The sequence below is a fragment of the Sorex fumeus genome, unplaced genomic scaffold, assembly GCF_029834395.1.
Source record: "Sorex fumeus unplaced genomic scaffold, SorFum_2.1 ptg000050l, whole genome shotgun sequence".
Lineage (NCBI taxonomy): Eukaryota > Metazoa > Chordata > Mammalia > Eulipotyphla > Soricidae > Sorex > Sorex fumeus.
In genome coordinates this window covers 12,036,813-12,056,030 of record NW_026606107.1, presented here as the reverse complement: position 1 = coordinate 12,056,030, position 19,218 = coordinate 12,036,813, and the positions used below count along the sequence as shown (strand labels likewise).

Genomic DNA, 19,218 nt, shown 5'->3' with positions numbered 1-19,218 from the left:
ATCTGTATATTTAAACGTCATTGTAATTTCAAGTCAATAATATTTAGAAGTGGACAAAATGAAGCAAATTAAATCTGATCACTATAAAACTGTGATGTATCAAAACACCTGGGGGGAAATCAGTGAAGGCATACAGCAAAAGATGGACAAACATCTAGAGTACAAATTAGAAAATGGCATAAGTTCTTTTTATTCAGTAATATTATTAAATATCAATGGTCATAAGTCACAAATTAAAAGGCACAGAATGCTTGATATATCAAAAAACTGGTAAGGTGCTTGCCTTGCCTGAAGCTGGTTTGATCCCCAAAACTCTATATAGTTCCCTTAGCTACAGAAACTGCAATCCATGGGGACAGAACCAGGAGTAATTCCTGAACACAGTCAGGTGTGGAAAAAACATGATAGTAGCACTCATTGAGATATATGAATCAAAAGAAATAGCAGCAAAATATATAAAGCAACTGCTAACAGATCTGAAGAGAAATATTAATAGCACAAGAGTAATTGCAGTAGAATAATTTTATACTTCACTGTCACCAATCTGACAAAATACATATAAGTATTCAATGGCTCTCAATGAAGAGTTATAAGACAATGGCTTAATAGACCTTCGTAAGCCCTTTATCATAAAAATGTGGACTATACAGCCAATAGAAGAGAGAGAAGAAAAGGGAATGCCTTGCCACAGAGGCAGGGTGGGATGGGGGTGGATGGGGGGTGGGAGGGATATTGGGATATGTGGTGGTGGGAAATGGGCACGGTGGATGGATGGGTATTTGATCATTGTATAATTGAAACCCAAGCACAAAAATTTGTAAGTCTACAACTGTACATCATGGTGTCTCACTAATAAAAATTTTTTAAAAATTGTGGAGTATGCCATCATATCCAACTGATAATTGATTTTTATTTACCATTAAAAATTAATTAAGACCCCAACAACACTCAAATCCTGACATTTATCACTGATTAAAGTAAACTAAATGGATTAAAAACAACAAATGGAAGGTAAATAAAATTTATTGAATTTATAAAAATGTAATCAAAATATTTTATTAAATTAGGAAATGCAATTTTATGAACATTGAAGGTCAGTAGCTCAGAGATAGAAATTTAATTTAATTTTTGTTGCGTGGCCACATCCTGCAATACTCAGATCTTACTCCTGGCTCTGCACTCAGGATCATTCTAGCAGGCTCAGGGGACCATATGGGGTGCCAGTAATCAAACTGGGGTTGACTATGTGCAAGGAATAGAACTTACCTGCTGTGCTATCTCTCCAGTACAGAATTTTTTTGTGTGTTTGGGCCACATCCTACTGTGCTTAGTCCCCCAGCTCTACGCCCAGAGATTTGTCTTGGTGGGGCCATATGGGATGCAAGGAAAGGAACCTGGGTCCATTCCCTGCAAGGCACAAGCACTTCCGGGCACACTATTGTTCAGGCCCCTGGAAATTTGTTTTCACTTTTCACTATTTCATTGTGTGATCTCTTATAAAAGTTAAAGAGAATTGGTTATGATATTATAACTCTTTTATGCCAAATTGTCTTTGATTTTATCATTTAGTCCTCACAAAAACTTGAATCAAGTGAGATGAACTATTTCAAAAATAAGCTGCTCCTCAAACTTAGTTCTATGTTATTAAAATTGTCATGGTATTTTTTTATGACTCTGGGCTTGGGCCAAGTATTTGAGTGATTTTTTTCAATTTCAAAGTATGATGCTGACTATAGAGCCGTTTTCATACATTTTTTCCTTTTCTGTCTTCTGTTAGGAAGTCCCTGTCAACATTGGAAGAGCTGGTGCGTGTGTTGTTGTGGTGAAGCTACCATAAAGATAAATTTATCAAAGGGAAGATAAAATGGACATTTTCAAGAAATTGAGAACAAAAAAGAACAAAAGCAACAGAACATTTTCTTCAATTATAAACATAAAGATCCATTGGTTATTTTAATAGGTAGTTAGGATTATTTTCTTTAGTGAAGCCAACACAAGTTAAAATTAATTAAATATATGTGTTAAATCAATGTGTTGTTGCAGCTGATAATAAATACAAAAATTAGTGTAAGTTTTAGCTCAATAATTTTAAACAGTAAAATGTTTAAAGCAGTGTGTGAAGTCAGAGAAATATTGATATTTTAAATTAATAATCTCAAAAGTTTAATACATTCTATTTTAAATAGTTCTCTGTTGTCTTAAACATAGCTAATTTAAACAGAGCACTTGCTGTTTAAAATATAGTCAGATTTTCAGTAAGACATTATTATTGTGTATTCCAAAATATTGTACAAATTGTTTAAAAAATCGCTCAAATCTTTCATAATAACATTTGCCGTGCTGATACTAAAATATGTCTCTATTACATAATTTTGTTTTGTTTGGGGCCACATCCTACTGTGTTCATTGCTTACTCCTGACTCTGTAAAGGAATCAATCCTGGTGATGCTCAGGAGACCATTTGTAGTGCCAGGGATTTGAACCGAGGTCCACCACATGCAAGGCAAGTGCCTTACTTTCTGTACTGTATCTCTGGCAATAGTTGAAATAATGTTTATTCTCATTACAGTTTGTTAAAATTTTCATAAACTAACCCTGTTAAAGTGCCATCTCCAGAACACAGATTTGGTGTTTCTTTATTCTTTTTGATTTGTTGCATGCAAAATATTATTGTAATTTTACAAGAATTATCTATATCATAAAATGTGAAACATTTATCATATTGATAAAACTGTGATCTTAGGCATAAAATGTTAGGGACTCAATTTTCTAAAAAGCAGTATTTCCCTCTATTATTTCTGTGAATTTATAAACACCTACCATTAAATTAAACAAGTTTTTAAAAATAAACTTTTAAGATACAGAAATATATGTTCTACAATATTAATACATAAAAATAGCAAAGTATCTAATATCCAAGATTAACTCTATAATTATAACTTTTGTTACAGTCCATGGTTTTCTGTTAGTATTAATTTTATTAGCAGAAAATGTTACCTGTGTGAAGTATGAAATAAACTATAAATTAATAAATGAAAGAGACTAATTGAATAGTTTACCTATAAACACTAATTTTGATCTATCATAAAATAACAGTTGAAAATTTTCTTTATAAAAGTAACTTTTCAAGTAAATATAACTTTTAGAATTTCTCCTATGTGTTTTAAAATGGGTTTGTATTGTAGAATGTGAAACTACAATTAAAATCCAGAGTTGTTTATAAAATGTACTACTCCTTTATAAGTTTGTCAAAGAGCACCATAAGCTGTACAAGTATATGTGTACTTTAACAAACTGAATTTCAATAAAGTATATTTCCTCAAATGCGGGTCCCGGGGCTGAGATCTCCCAGCCTTCTCAGATCGGGACTGTACCTTCTTTCTCCACCCAGATCCCTCATCTTCCAGTGGGTAGGCGTTACACCCATCAGCTGCCGTCAGCACCAGATGGTCCCATAAATGGCCAAGACCCAGAGACTATAAAACTCAGCTCCTGGAAGTGACATCTTATTATCTCGTTTTTACTTTGGAGAACCCGGCAGGCTAACGAAAGTATCCTGCCCGCACGGCAAAGTCTGGCAAACTTCCCGTGTCATAATCAATATGCCAAATACCAGTAACAATGATAGGTCTCATTCTCCTAGCACTGAAAGAGCATTGAATATGGCTCCTTTAAAATCTCAGGGCTAGGAAGAAGGAGACATTACTGGTGCCTGCTCGAGGCAATCGACGAACAACAGGATGAACATAATCGTGATGTTTCCTTTGATTGAAAGTACTATGGTTTTTTTTTTCTGTGTAGCCTCTGACAAGGTTTTAAGTAGAGGTAGGTTAGAACTACTTAAAACTCACAAATCCTTGGGGCCAGAAAGAGTTCAGAAGGGAGGGCACTCACCTTCTATATAACTGACTGGATTTGATCCTCAGCACCTCACAGGGTTCCCTGAGTCAGCCAGGAGTGAATCCAGAGTACAGGAGTAAGCCCTGGACACCTCTAGGTACCCATAAAAACAACAAAACAAATCACAACCCTCAGTCATATATATATGTGTATATATATATATATATATATATATATAATCCCCCATTGTTCATCAATTTTCTCGAGCGGGCATCTGTAACATCTCCACTGTGAGTCTTGTTGTTACTGTTTTTGGCATATCAAATATGTCACGGGTAGCTTGCCAGGCTTTACCCTTGTGAGGGGAATACTCTCAGTAGCTTGCAGGGCTCTCCAAGATTGGAGGAGGAATCAAACCCAGGTCGGCTGCGTGCAAGGCAAACGCCCTACCCACTATGCTATCGCTCTGGCTGTATATATATCTCTATCTATCTATCTATCTATCTATCTATCTATCTATCTGTCATCTATCTCTACAGTTGAATTCACAGACATTTGGACATCAACTCACTGGGAAGGGCACTAGGTGAAGGCAGTAGACTTCTGTACTGAGGCTGTGATGTCATTTTCTGCAACGGGGAAATGACAGCTCCCACTACAGCTGCTGGTTCTCAAAAAACTGCTGGGGCGGCTAAGTCTGAGTTGAAGACTTTGTGCAACCTTCCTTTATTTAAAAGAGGTATTGGAAGATACTAGTCCTCCTGGAGACTTTGCATGCAGTCTCCTCCTGGTGGTTTCTCAGACCTGGCTTGATATAGCAGCTCATCAGGAGGAGCTCCAGAATTTCCCTGCTGTCTCAGTTCCCAGCAACAAGGTGCAAGGGTGTGAGGAGGCCTTTGTTCTGAGCATTGACATCAGCTTCCTGCTGAAGCAGGAAGGATGCCACCCTAGCGTTATTCCAGTTACAGGCACTGTGCAGGGGCATCCGTCCATCCACGGTCACTGGAACATCTGTCCCTTGGTGGATCAGCTCCCAGAACACATCTAAGTGTCTCCCGGAGGCCACACTGGTGAGAGGTGTGTACTCATCTTCATCCCTCGTGTTCAAATCAGCAGCCTCTGCACTGTAGCAAGCCGATTGTTTTCAGCAACCCAAAGAAGTAATTTGCTTGGATCTCCTCCCATCTTTTATTACCTGAAATTGCTACCACCCCTCAGTTTTTTCATCTTGCTGCCCATTTTCATAGGAACTCCCTACCCAGAGACTCTCCTTGCCAGTGGCAATAAATTATCCATGTGTTTCCAATAATTCAAGTTGGTTAAAGTGTTCATAAAAGTTCAAGGGAATCTTTTGGTCTGGGTTTCCATCATTTATTCTCTATCCAAAGGCAAAGTATTTCAAATGACAACATGTAAGCAATCTTCCCAGTGATTAACCATGTACAATTGAATCACCAAGATATGCAGGTACTGGAACACTTCTGAAAGGCCAGACACCAGTGGCGGGCCCCCTGGTCTCCTCCCTGGAACAGCGGCGCTCCCCTTGCTCCGGGCAGTGAACCTCCCTGTCTTCCGATTGCGCTGCAGCGGCACCAGGCAGGACAGACGCGGCTACTGTGGCGGGGGAGAGCTGGTGGCCCAAGGGGACTCTCCCCTGGGCATTGGAGGAAGGGCCCGGCCGTGCCGGATACTCACGGGGCCAGCGAGCGAGAAGCAATGTTCAGGACTGTGGCTTTAGAATATGTCATGTTCAATTTGAATCTACATTTTAAGATGTATAGTCCTAATAAATACACCAATTTGGTGAATACACCAATGAGATCTTTCTCGTTTGTTTCTCATCCCTCCCATTCTCTGTACTTCTAACTAGAGTAGTATAACCATCTCCGTTCCTAGGAGTAACATGTAGGAAATTTTCTGCACACGCACACACACACAGTCCTTTGAATTATAAATTTGCACCTACACAAATCTATATGAAAGCAAAGTTACACAATCTCCCTTTCCTGATGGTTAAGATTTACACAATCTCCTAATGGTAGAGGTGATGTGCAATAGACATATATATAAAAACTCTTTACAGTAACAATATTGTAACAATGTCACCTTCCGTTTAGTAGCAATAGAAACGGAATTGATTTTAAAATTACACAAGTCTTTTTTTCCCCACAGAACAGCTTAGCTTCTAACGTAAAATTGGTGCTTGAGACAGTGGGAAAGAGAAATGAATCTATCACAGCACAACTTTCCAATAGTCCAGACAACCAGCATAGGTATAAATAGGGAGATGGTGACCAGCTATATGCCTGATCAGGTAGACAGACTGAATACCATCTTATTGATACAAAATAGCTTGCTTTATTTTCATCAGATATTGACTACCAAAAGATAGTCAGAGCGTATACCATCACTTCATTCCCTCCTCTCTTTCTCCCATTCCCCCTCCTGCAAAAATGTTTTTTCTCTCTTCCATCACATTTCTGAAGTAATAATGGTTTTTTTCCTTCTTATGTGGTAATATTGTTTTGTTGAAACTTATTTAGAAAGATGTGAGGGGAGAGAAGAGAGAAGTACATTTTTGAGAGAGAACACAGGCTTCCTCAGAGTGGAAATAAGCAAGCAAAATAACATAGAAATGAGCAAGGTTTGTTCAAGGGAGACAAGTAAGATATGTGTTAAAGATACGTGTTTAAGGGAGAACACAGAATTGAAGAATAAGCCTAAATCGCATTTCCTAGGCATTTTTTCTTCTCCTAAAATTATTTTCTGTGATAATAGACAATTAGTCTGAGAAACTGGTCGAAGTAAGAGATTTAAAGTCCAGGTCATTCAAGAGTACCTGTAGACATTTTTGAGTCCCAACCACATAATCCACCAATGAGGTTGTGGTGGCCAAGCATGAGAATGGTAGAAGCACACAGTGATGAATACCTCCCCTCTCTGGGGTTTTCCACATAGCATCCATTAAGAGTACTATTAATAAAGCAACTAGAACTCTTAGGGTAGTTTTTTTACTTATCTCTTTACATCCTCTAAATTATGACTAAAACCTAGGAATCTGTAAGATATTGAATAACAAATCATTCATTTTGAGGTAAAAAAATATTAAATAAAAGAGTAGTACCGTCATACAACAACACTGCTCAGTATATTACAAATGTAATCACAAAACCAGAATGCAAGTAAGTGCACATTAACCAGAACACAGGAAGACAACCATGGTACCCACAATGGCAGGTTTCTGTTTCCAGACACATATATGAATGCAGATGCAGCCTGGACACAGAAAATAAATCACTTAGAGACAGGACAATGGAAGAAGAAGCACACTCTTCCTATTCTCAAGGGCAGTAAATAATGGGTCCCAGATGCCAGCCTACAACTATACCACGAGAGTAAACCAATCAACAAAATACTTATAAACCAGCCAAGAATAAACAAAGATAAATGCAAGTCTGAAATATTTGTTAAAAATATCTGTCATATTGTTTCATCATATCCTTCCTGTGCCAGTCTAAATGATATTGCTCATATGGCCCATTCCCCTTAGAATGATTCTCCTCATTTTTTCTAATAAAAATTTTCTGACTATACTTATTTTAGCAAATAATTTCACAAAACTGTGTATTTATTCCCTATCTCCTAAAGAAATGATTTGTTTCTCATTCATGAAATATTTACTATGAATGTGCATTGTATAGAAAAAATAAGAGGCCAGAGTGATAGAACAGAGGGTAGGATGTTTTCCTTCATTGTGGCTAAGTCAGGTTCAATCTTGAGCAGCCCATATGGTCGCCAAACCTGTTAGGAGTGATCCCTGAGCACAGAGCCAGGGGTAAGCCCGGAGTGCAATCAGGGGTAAGTACTGAGCACAAAACTAAAATAATAATAATATAACAACCTAGAAAAATATTTTTTATTCCTGAGTTTTCAGAATAAAATGAGATGCTGAAATTCTCTCTGCAAGAGGCACTGTGCTAATCCAAGGCTGAACCACTCCGGGAACCCTCTACTCACTCATCCAGGTACTCGTTGGGCGGTAGGGCCCCTTCCCAGGTCTGCGTGTCTAACCAGATCCCCTGAGAATGGCTGGTTTTCATCCTTGGTCTGCGGAGTATGGGAATTGAGGCACACCGCGCAAACCCAAGGATGAACCATTCGGGGCACCCTCTGCTCACTCATATAGGTACCCACCCAGCAGCAGGGCCCCTTCCCGGAGTCTTGGCTGCTTATGTGGCCGCGAGTTATTCTCTCCCTACATATCCCATAGGAACCATAAGTTACCCTCTGGTATGGAAATTTCACTAGGTTAGCTTAACCACCAGAAACACATTAGCCAATAATGAATTAAGCCCATCTCAATTCATTCTGCATCTTAAGCAGAAAAGTAACAGTGAGTGTGAAGGTATAAACCACACAGATCACCTGGTAAAGCAACGCAGAAGCCCACCAAGCTTACTTATTGAAGAAGCTAGCCCAGAAGTCACCAACAGTAATGAAGTGCTAGATAACCTCTCTGACTAGGAATTTAGAAGGGATCTACTGAGGATGCTTAGGGAGCTAAAAGAAACAATGGAAAGCAATGACAATAAAAGACAAGAGGATTTGAAGGTAGAAATGAGGAAAATGCAAACAAAATTAGAAACGGAAATGTCAGACCTGAAAAACCTGGTAGACGAATTGAAAAACTCAGTGGAAGGTCTCAGCAGCATAGTAACAGCTGCTGAGGACAGAATCAGTGAGCTCGAAGATGAAGTCCAGAGACTCTCCAGAAAAAAAGCAGAAAATGGAAAAGAGACTCACAATTTGGAAACAGATGGGAAGAGAAGATCGTGATGAAGCCAATAGGAGTAACATAAGAATTATTGGAGTCACAGAGAGACAGGAAGAAAACCCTGATGAAGACGAAACTGTCAAAGACAACATTGCCATGATGTTTCCAGAGCTGAAGAAAACATGCAACCACATTCAGGAGGCCCGAAGGGTACCAGCTAGAAGAAATAAAAAAAATTCTGGCATCACTGGATGGCTACATGCAAAAAAATGGGCTCAGAACTATGCCTAACACCATGTGCAAAAGTAAGATCAAAATGGATTAAAGACCTCAACATCAGACCAGAAACCATAAGGTACATTGAAGACAAAGTTGGCAAAACCCTCCATGACATTGAGGCTAATGGTATTTTCAAAGATGCCACGCCACTGGCCGAGCAAGTGAAAACAGAGATAGATAAATGGGACTATCTTAAACTAAGAAGCTTCTGCACCTCCAAAGAAACAGTGACCAAAATACAAAGACAGTCTACAGAATGGGAAAGAATATTCGCCGAATACACATCTGACAAGGGGTTGATATCAAGGATATACAAAATACTGGTTGCACTCCACAAGAAGAAAACATCCAACCCCATCAAAAAATGGGGCAAGGGAATGAACAGAGACTTTCTCAAAGAAGAAATCCGAATGGCAAAAAAGCACATGAGAAAATGCTCTACATCATTAATCATCAGGGAGATGCAGATCAACACCACAATGAGATACCATCTCACACCTCAGAGACTGGCCCACATTCAAAAGAACAAAAGCAACCATTGCTGGCGTGGATGTGGCGAGAAAGGGACACTCCTTCACTGTTGGTGGGAATGCCGACTGGTTCAGCCCTTTTGGAAAACAGTATGGACGTTCCTCAAAAAATTAGAAATTGAGCTCCCATTTGACCCAGCGATACCACTCCTGGGAATATATCCCAGAGAGGCAAAAATGTGTAGTCGAAGTGACATCTGCACTTGTTTGTTCATTGCAGCACTCTACAGTAGCCAGAAACTGGAAGAAACCTGAGTGCCCAAGAACAGATGACTGGTTAAAGAAACTTTGGTATATCTACACAATGGAGTACTATGTAGCTCTTAGAAAAGATGAAGTCATGAACTTTACATACAAGTGGTACAATATGGAAAGTATAATGCTAAGCGAAATGAGTCAGAAAGAGAGGGATAGACATAGAAAGATTGCATTCATCTGGGGGATATAAAATAACAAAATATGAGATTAATACCCAAGAATAGCTGAGATCAACACCAGAGGATTACTCCATAGCTAAGAGGCCAGCCGGGTATTCTAGGGGAAAGGACAGTTCAGATAGAGAAGGGAGTACCAAATGGAGGGTGTTTGGAGGATCCTCCCAGGAGGGGAGATGCAGATTGAAAGTAGACTGGACTGAACATGTTTGCCACTCAATGTCTCTTTTGCTGATCACAACACCCAAAAGGAGAGAGAAAACAAAGGGAAATGCCCTGCCACAGTGGCAGGGGGGGATGGGGGGAATGGAGGGGGGGAGGGATGTTATCCTTGGTGGTGGAAGGTGGGCACTGGTGGAGGGATGGTATTTGATCATGGTATGACCGAGGTCCAAGCACAAAAATTTGTAAGTCGACAACTGTGCCTCATGGTGTTTCACCAATAAAAATTAAAAAATAAATAAATAAACAAAAAGAAATAAAAAAAAAATTAAAAAAACCTACAAGAAACATCCTGATCAAAATGACCAAAACATTAGATAGAGACCAAATTCTGAAAGCAGCAAGATCAAAGAAAAAAATTGCCTATAAAGGAGCATCCTTAAGGTCCACACTTAATTTTCTGATGAAACCCTCAGGGCTCAAAACAGTGGTGGGATATAGTGAAAAAACTCAATGAAATAAATGCCTCAACAAAAATACTTTACCCAGTGAGATTCTCATTTATAATAGAAGGAACAACACACAGTTTCACAGACAAACAACAGCTCAGGAACTTCATAGACTCAAAACCATGGTTACAAGACCAACTAAATGGGTTATTTTAAAACAAGACAAGCCCCTCTAAATACACCAAATTTCAACAGAAAAATGGGACAAAATCCCATAACAATAATCTCTCAATGTCAATGGGGGGAGGGGTGCTGGAATGATAGCACAGAGGTAGGGCAATTGCCTTGCCCGCAACCGGCCCGGCTGAACGAGATTTGATTCTTCTGCCCCTCTTGGAGAGCCCAGCAAGCTACCTAGAGTATCTCGCGGGCATGGCAAAGCCTGGCAAGCTCCCCGTGACGTATTAAATATCCCAAATAGAGTAACAACCTTACAATGGAGACATTACCGGGCCCGCTCGAGCAAATCAATGAACAATGGGAGGACAGTGCTTCAGTGCTACAATGACAATGGGCAAAATACACCAATTAAAGGCAAAAAGTGGCAGGATGGATTAGAAAATTGAACCCAACGTTTTATTGCCTGCGCGAAACACATCTCAATAGTCAAAGCAAACACAGACTCAGAGTCAAAGGCTGGAAAACAATCCTACAGGCAAACAACTCCCATAAAAAAAGCTGGGGTAGCCATCCTAGTATCAGACCACATTGATTCCAGACTAAAGAAGGTCACAAGAGACAGTGAAGGCCATTTCTTATTGATTAACGGATCTGTACAACAGGTAAATATATATGCATCTAATGAGGAACCAGCAAAGTACTTAAAACAACTACTCATAGACTTAGAGAAAGACATCGATAACAACACAATACTAGTGGGAGACTTCAACACCACTTTTTCACCTCTTGATAGAACATCCAGATTCAAGCTTAGCAAGGACACATTTCATCTGAGGGAAAATAAGGAAGAAACGGACTTAGCAAAAGGTGTGTTAAGAGGAAAATTTATAGCTCTACAAGCATTCATCGGGAAGGAGGAGCAAGCCCACACAAATAACCTAACCTCACAGCGTAAGAGCTTGGAGAAGGACCAACAAAAGGAGCACGAACCGAATAGGAAGAAGGAAATAATAAAACTCAGAGCAGAGATTAACGAGATAGAAACCCAAAAAACAACCCAAAAGATCAATGAAACCAAGAGCTGGTTCTTCGAGAAAATTAACAAGATCGATAAGCCTCTAGCAAAACTCACAAAGAAAGGGAGAGATAAAACCCTAATAAACCGAATCAGAAATGAAAAGGGGGGTCATTACAACAGAAGCTACAGAAATTCAAAGGATCCTCAGGGAGTACTTTGAGAAGCTTTATGCCACGAAACATGAAAACCTCGAGGAAATGGATATATTCCTAGACTCCTACAGATTCCCAAGGCTGAACCAAGAAGAGCTGGAATACCTGAACAGACCTATCACCATCAAGGAAATTGAAATGGTAATAAAAATTCTCCCCAAGAACAAAAGTCCCGGCCCGGATGGATTCACTAGTGAATTCTTCCAAATCTTTAAAGAGGACTTACTTGCAATCCTCTTTAAGATCTTCCACGAAATTGAAATATCAAAACACTTCCAGTTTCTACAAAGCAAATATTACCCTGATACCAAAAGCAGACAGAGATACCACAAAGAAAGAGAATTACAGGCCGGTATCCCTGATGAACGCAGATGGAAATATCCTCAACAAAAGATCATACACCAGGACCAAGTGGGATTCATCCCAGGGATGCAAGGATGGTTTAACATTCGGAAATCAATCAACATAATCCATCATATCAACAAAAGAAAAGATAAAAACCATGTGATCATATAAATAGAAGCAGAGAAAGCATTTGACAAGATCCAGCACCCGTTTATGATGAAAACTCTCAGCAAAATAAGCATTGAATGAACTTCCTCAATATAGTCAAAGCCATCTATCACAAGCCCACGGCAAGTATCATTCTCAATGGGGAAAAACTAAAAGCCTTCCCTCTAAGATCGGGCACAAGACAAGGTTGCCTATTTTGCCACTCCTATTCAATATAGTACTGGAAGTCCTGGCCATTGCAGTTAGGCAAGAGAAAGGTATCAAGGGCATACAGATAGAAAAGGAAGAGTTTAAACTATCACTATTTGCAGACGATATGATACTATACCTAGACAACCCTAAAGATCCTACAGAAAAACTCCTAGAAACAATAGGTTGGTTTAGTAAAATGGCAGGCTACAAAATCAACACCCAAAAGTCCATGGCTTTCTTACATACAAAGAACGAAAGAAAAGAAATAGTCATTAAAAAACAATCCCGTTCACAATAGTACCTCAGAAATTCAAGTACCTCGGAATCAGCTTAACCAATGAGGTGAAGGATCTATACAAGGAAAATTACAAAACACTACTTTAAGAAATAAAGGAGGATACTAGGAAATGGAGACACATCCCCTGCTCATGGATAGGGAGGATTAATATTATCAAAATGGCAATACTGCCCAAAGCACTATACAAATTCAATGTGATCCCTATCAGGATAACCATGACATTTTTCAAAGAAATAGACAAATCACTCCTGAAATTCATATGGAAAAATTAACCCCCACGAATGCTAAAACAATCCTTGGGATAAAGAAAATGGGTGGCATCACCCTCCCCAACATCAAACTGTACTACAAAGCAGTAGCAATAAAGACAGCATGGTACCGGACTAAAAACAGATCTGCAGACTAATGGAACAGAATTCAATATTCTCTCACAGACCCCCAAATATATGACCACTTAATCGTTGACAAAGGAGGAGGAAATGTGAAGTGGAACAGGGAAAGCCTCTTCAACAAGTGGTGCTGGGAAAACTGGATAGCTACTTGTAAAAAAATGAACTCTGACCTCTGTCTAATGCCAGGCACAAATGTCACGTCAAAGTTGATAAAAGACCTCAATATCAGACATGAATCCATAAGGTACATAGAGAAAAATTTAGGCAGAACTCCCCACGACATTGAAGCTAAAAACATCCTTAAGAATGAAACAGCACTGACCATGCAAATGGAAGCAAACATAAACAAATGGGACTACATCAAACTAAGAAACTTCTGCACTTCAAAAGAAATAGTGACCAAAATACAGAAAGAGCCTACAGAATGGGAAATAATTCTTACCTAACACCCATCTAAAAATAAATTAATATCCAGGATATACAAGACACTAGTAGAACTATACAAGAAAAAAAACTTCCAATCCCATCAATAAATGGGGGAAAGAAATGAACAGAAGTTTCCTCAAAAAATAAATACAAATAGCAAAAAGGCACATGAAAAAATGCTCCACATTGCTAGCCATCAGGGAGATTCAAATCAAAACAACAATGAGATGTCATTTTACACCACAGAGACTGGTACACATTCAAAAGAACAAAATCAACCAGTACTGGCGTGGATGTGGGGAAAGAGGGACACTCTTTCACTGTTGGTGGGAATACCCACTAGTCCAGCCTTTATGGAAAACTATATGGATAGTCCTTCAAAAACTACAAATTGAGCTTCTATATGACCCTGCAATACCACTTCTGGGAATATATCCCGAGGATGCAAAAAAGCACAGTAGAAATGACATCTGTACCTATATGTTCATTGCAGCACTGTTCACAATAGCCAAAATCTGAAAACATCCCAAGTGCCCTAGAACAGAAGACTGGTTAAAGAAACTTTGGTGCATCAACACAATGGAATACTATGCAGCTGTCAGGAGAGATGAAGTTATGAACCTTGCTTATAAATGGATAGACATGGAGAGTATCATCCTAAGTGAAATGAGTCAGAAACAGAGGTACAGACACAGAAGGACTGCACTCATTTGTGGAGTATAAAACAACATAACACGAGGCTGACACTTAAGGACAGAAGATACACGGGAAATATAGGTTGTTCCATAGCTGGAAGCCTGCCTCATGAGCAAAGGGGAGAAAGCAGCTAGAATAGAAAAGGGATCACTAAGAAAAAGATGGCTGCAGGAATCGGTCCGGATGGGAGATGTTTGAACAAAGTAGATAAAGGACCAAACATGTTAACTTCTCAGATTCTGTTTTGCAAACCATAGTACCAAAAAGTAGAGAGGGAATATGGGGAATCATGTCTTCCATGGAGGCAGAGGGAGGGTGGGAAAGGGGGGTATACCGGGGATATTGGTGATGCGGAATGTGCACTGGTGAAGGTATGGATGTTTGATCATTTTGTGATTGTCACCCAAACAGGAAAGCTTATAACTATCTCACGGTGATTCAATAAAGTTAAAAAAAACTCTCAGCAATTCAATAGTTCTCCTTCAGAAATAAACAATAATTTCCAAAATAGACATATTATGAGTGGAATATGGGCTTATGTGTATACTAGGCAACTGCAAGTGAACGTCCAAGTTCGAAAAGCAGTGCAGAGAAGCAGTAAAGGAAAACCTCAAAGAGAGAAGAGCAGCAGTGCTGGCAGATGCGGCAGAAGCTGGGAAAAGCATTCGCAACACCCGCCTGTCCTTCACCAACAAGACCAAGATGACTGCCCTCCGATGTCCTGATGGATCTATCACATCTTCCAGAAGGGCACATCTCTTGCATTCCACTGTTCTTCCTGCAATAACATATGACTCAGAGACCTGGGCCCTACGGAAACAGGATGAGAACACTATTCGGGTCTCTCAAAGAGGAGTTGAAAGAGCTATGCTTGGAGTATCACGCTTCACTCAATTGAGAGGAAGAATTCAGAATTTTGATATCCATCTACAGTCAAGAATCAGGCACGCTTTTTCATTTGCCAAGGCGTCAAGAATGGGCTGGACACGTATGGAGATTTGGAGATGACTGCTGGATTAGAGCCATTACCAACTGGATTCCACGGGATGTCAAAAGATCGCGTGGCCGCCCACCTATGAGATGGTTAGACTTCTTCGTCAAGACCCTAAACAACTGTTTTGAGGCTCTTCATGTTCCTAGAATGAGCAGACGCCATTGGGCTACATTAGCACGCGACAGGGATGAATGGAGATGTTACTGGCGCTCACTTGAGCAAATCAATGAGTAACAGGATGTCAAGTGATCAAGAAGTGTATATTAGTAAGGGCTAGGAAGTAGTACATTTTCATTTTTCATTTCATCATCCTGTTATTTGTCGATTGCCTTGAACAGGCCCCAGTAACGTCTCTTTCATCCTAGCCCTGAGATTATATTCAAGGCTCTTTAGGAGAATGAGACCCATCATTGTTACTGGTATTTGGCATATTTGGTACGCCACGGGGAGTTTGCCAGACTCTGCCCTGTGGGCAGGCTACATTTGATAGCCTGCAAGTTTGTCCAAAGTAGGAATGAGATAATAAGATGTCATAAAAAGATAGGAAGTAGTACAGAGTGAGTATAATATGTGGGGAAATAATGGTAGAATAATAATATTAAGTGCGAGTGAAAATTATATCGAAAAAAAGGCCCTCCCGTTGATCATCGATTTGCTCGAAGGCCCAGTAACGTCTCCATTGGAGACTTTGTTGTTACTGTGTTTGGCATATCGAATACGTCACGGGGAGCTTGCCGGGCTCTGCCCTGTGGGTGAGATACTCTCAGTAGCTTGCCGGGCTCTCCGAGAGGGGCGGAGCAATCGAACTCGGGTCGGCCATGTTGGCTGTGTGTAAGGCAAACGCCCTACCGCTGTGCTATCACAAGTGTAGTTACTGGGTGTGGAGCGATAGCACAGCGGTAGGGCATTTGCCTTACACGCAGCCAACATGGCCGACCCGAGTTCGATTCCTCTGCCCCTCTCAGAGAGCCCGGCAAGCTACCGAGAGTATCTCGCCCACACGGCAGAGCCCGGCAAGCTCCCTGTGACGTATTTGATATGCCAAACACAGTAACAACAAAATCTCCAATGGAGACGTTACTGGGCTCGCTCGAGCAAATCGAAAATTACATCAATGCAGGGAATTCCTCACTAACCTAATTTGCATGTCAAAAACAACTTTATTCAAAATACAAATGAATTGGATATATTTTGGTAGAAGCAATTCACAAAATCTTTTCCATTATCATTTACTTTAATTAGATTTATACCAAAACTTACCATGTAGCATAGAATAACAAAATACAGGTGACAAAATAAGCCCAAAGAAAAAAAGAAAAACAGTAAAATCTAAACATTAGTAAGGAAAATGGCAGTAAACACCATCACATAAATTATTTCATTAAACACCGATTGCTTCAAATTGCCAATCAAAGTACATAGAGTGGTAAGGTGAATCAGATACAAAACTAACTTCTGCTCTTTAAAAGAATGCCACTTGAACATCAGTGATAAATAAACACAGAAGCAAACTTAAACGCTAAAAATATATAAGCAAATGCCAGCCTTAAAATAATACATAGGACAGCCATACTTACATGAGACAAAATATATTTCAAACTAAATAATGTGACAAGAGAAAGGGATGGATATTATATTGTGATAAAGGATCAATACATCAAATGGACCTGTCACTCATGAATTTATGCTCCACATGCACCAACTAGAGGAGCATAAAAATATATGAAGCTATGGCAATCAGTTGTGAAGAGTGACATGGATAACAACCCCGTATTAGCAGGCACTTACATCCAGACAGAAAATAAATTAGAATTCTAATGTTAATTCATTCTTGAAACCAGAGTATAGGAAGGAAAAGGACAGAGAGGAAAAAAAATCAAGTCACAACAGATGGGAAGTAAGGGGAGGCAGGGATCAAGGACACCAAGAACATTAGTGGTGTATATGAGTGGGATAGCTTTATATCCAAATTTTTTAGTCAATAACTGAAAGCAGGATATCCAAAGGCAGTCTGGAGGAGAGTTAGGTGAAGGGAACCTGGGGCACTGGTGGAGGTGGATGGAAATTGACACTGGTGGCAGGAATGGTGCTGAAATATAGCATGCCTAAAACTCAACTATGAATTACTTTGTAAATCAGGATATCTTAATAAAAAATAAAAAGAGTTGAACCATCTTTATTAATGCTATTTATTATTTTAATTGTACTATAATTGAAAATTGTGTTGAAACCATTGCTTTACACTCACAGAGCTACCTCTTTATTCGTGAAACACCATGAGGTACAGTTGTAGACTTACAAACTTTCATCCTTGCATTTCAGTTATACAATGATTGAGTACCCATCCCTTAACCAGTGCCCATTCTCTACCACCAATGATCCCAGTATCCCCCACCACTCCGCCCCGCCTCTGCGATAGGGCATTCCCTTTTACTCTCTCTCCTTTTGGGTATTGTGGCTTGCAATAGAGGTATTCAGTGGCCATTGTGTTTGGTCTATAGTCTACTTTCAGCACATATCTTGCAGCCCAAGCAAATCCTCCAAACATCCTTAACTTGGTGTTCCCTTCTCTATCTGAGCTGCTTCTTCCCTCAGGATGTCCTGCAGGCTTCCAATCCATGGAGCAGTGATTTTATAAATCCCCCCACCAGTGTGTCAAAATCTCTCCACCATTGCACAATGCCCCCTTATTTTCATTTAGTATTTTCATTTCTCAGTTTCATTGATCGTGTCTCAGAAAAAAATCAATAGTCTTAAAATATGAGATGGAAGAGCTAGGCCTATCATCCCATAACTATGAGTAAACATTTTTCTCCGATGAACATGTACCATTTCTAGGACATAATATTTTTGTTATTATTAGGAAGAGAGCGACTTGGAATGCCTTCAAGAGTGTCGAAGAAATAGCTAAAAGGACGAAGAACCTCCGGCTCTGGGAACATCTCTTTGATTCCACTGTTCTTCCTGCATTAACATATGCCTCAGTGACCTGGGTCCTACGCAAACAGGATGAGAACGCTATTCGGATCTCCCAAAGAGGAATTGAAAGAGCTATGCTCGGAGTATCACGCTTCACTCAAATGAGAGAAAGAATCCGACCTCCGTCAACACTCAAAAATCAGGCACGCTGTCTCCTTTGCCAAGGCATCAAAAATCAGATGGGATGGACGTGTAATGAGATTTAGACACGACCACTGTACTAGAGCCATTACCAACTGGATTCCACCGGACGTCAAAAGATCGCGTGTCCGCCCACCTACAAGTTGGTCAGACTTCTTCGTCAAGACCCTGAACGATCAGTTTGAGGCTCTTCATGTTCCTAAAACGAGCAGATGCCATTGGGCTATGCTAGCACGCAACAGGGATGAATGGAGACGTTACTGGCACCTGCTCGAGCAAATAGATGAGTAACGGGATATCAAGTGATCAAGTGAATATTTTTATATTTTATTTATTTTTAAATTTTTTAGTTAAAGAAATACTGTTAATGGGCTGGAGCAATAGCACAGCGGGTAGGGCATTTACCTTTCACGCAGCCGACCCGGGTTCGATTTCCAGCATCCCAAATGGTCCCTCGAGCACTGCCAGGAGTAATTCCTGAGTGCATGAGCCAGGAGTAACCACTGAGCATTGCCAGGTGTGACCCAAAAAGCAAAAAAAAAAAAAAAGAAAAAGAAAGAAATACTGAAATACTGAAATACTGTTAAGTGAACTCTTTTTTTTTTTTAAGCACAAAGTCTTGCTGGTATAAGGGAGTCTTGTGAAGAAACCTTAAATGCATTTTTGTTTGATTTTCATCTCAAGAGGTTCTCTGGATCTTGAACAATTT

The 19,218-nt window shown here is 39.8% G+C and overlaps 1 protein-coding gene and 1 pseudogene across 1 annotated transcript in view; one reads left to right on the top strand and one right to left on the bottom strand.

The window, feature by feature from the left end:
• Positions 1–2,897, top strand: part of KLHL4 (kelch like family member 4) — a 128,051-nt gene extending 125,154 nt beyond the window's left edge. Inside the window, exon 11 of the mRNA XM_056124111.1 lies at positions 1,778–2,897. Within this exon, the coding sequence (XP_055980086.1) occupies positions 1,778–1,837 (60 nt within the window). The 3' untranslated portion in view covers positions 1,838–2,897. The remainder of the gene's footprint in view (positions 1–1,777) is intronic.
• A 1,634-nt stretch (positions 2,898–4,531) lies between these two features.
• The window catches only part of LOC130032597 (ankyrin repeat domain-containing protein 49-like), a 61,246-nt pseudogene continuing 46,559 nt past the window's right edge, over positions 4,532–19,218 (bottom strand).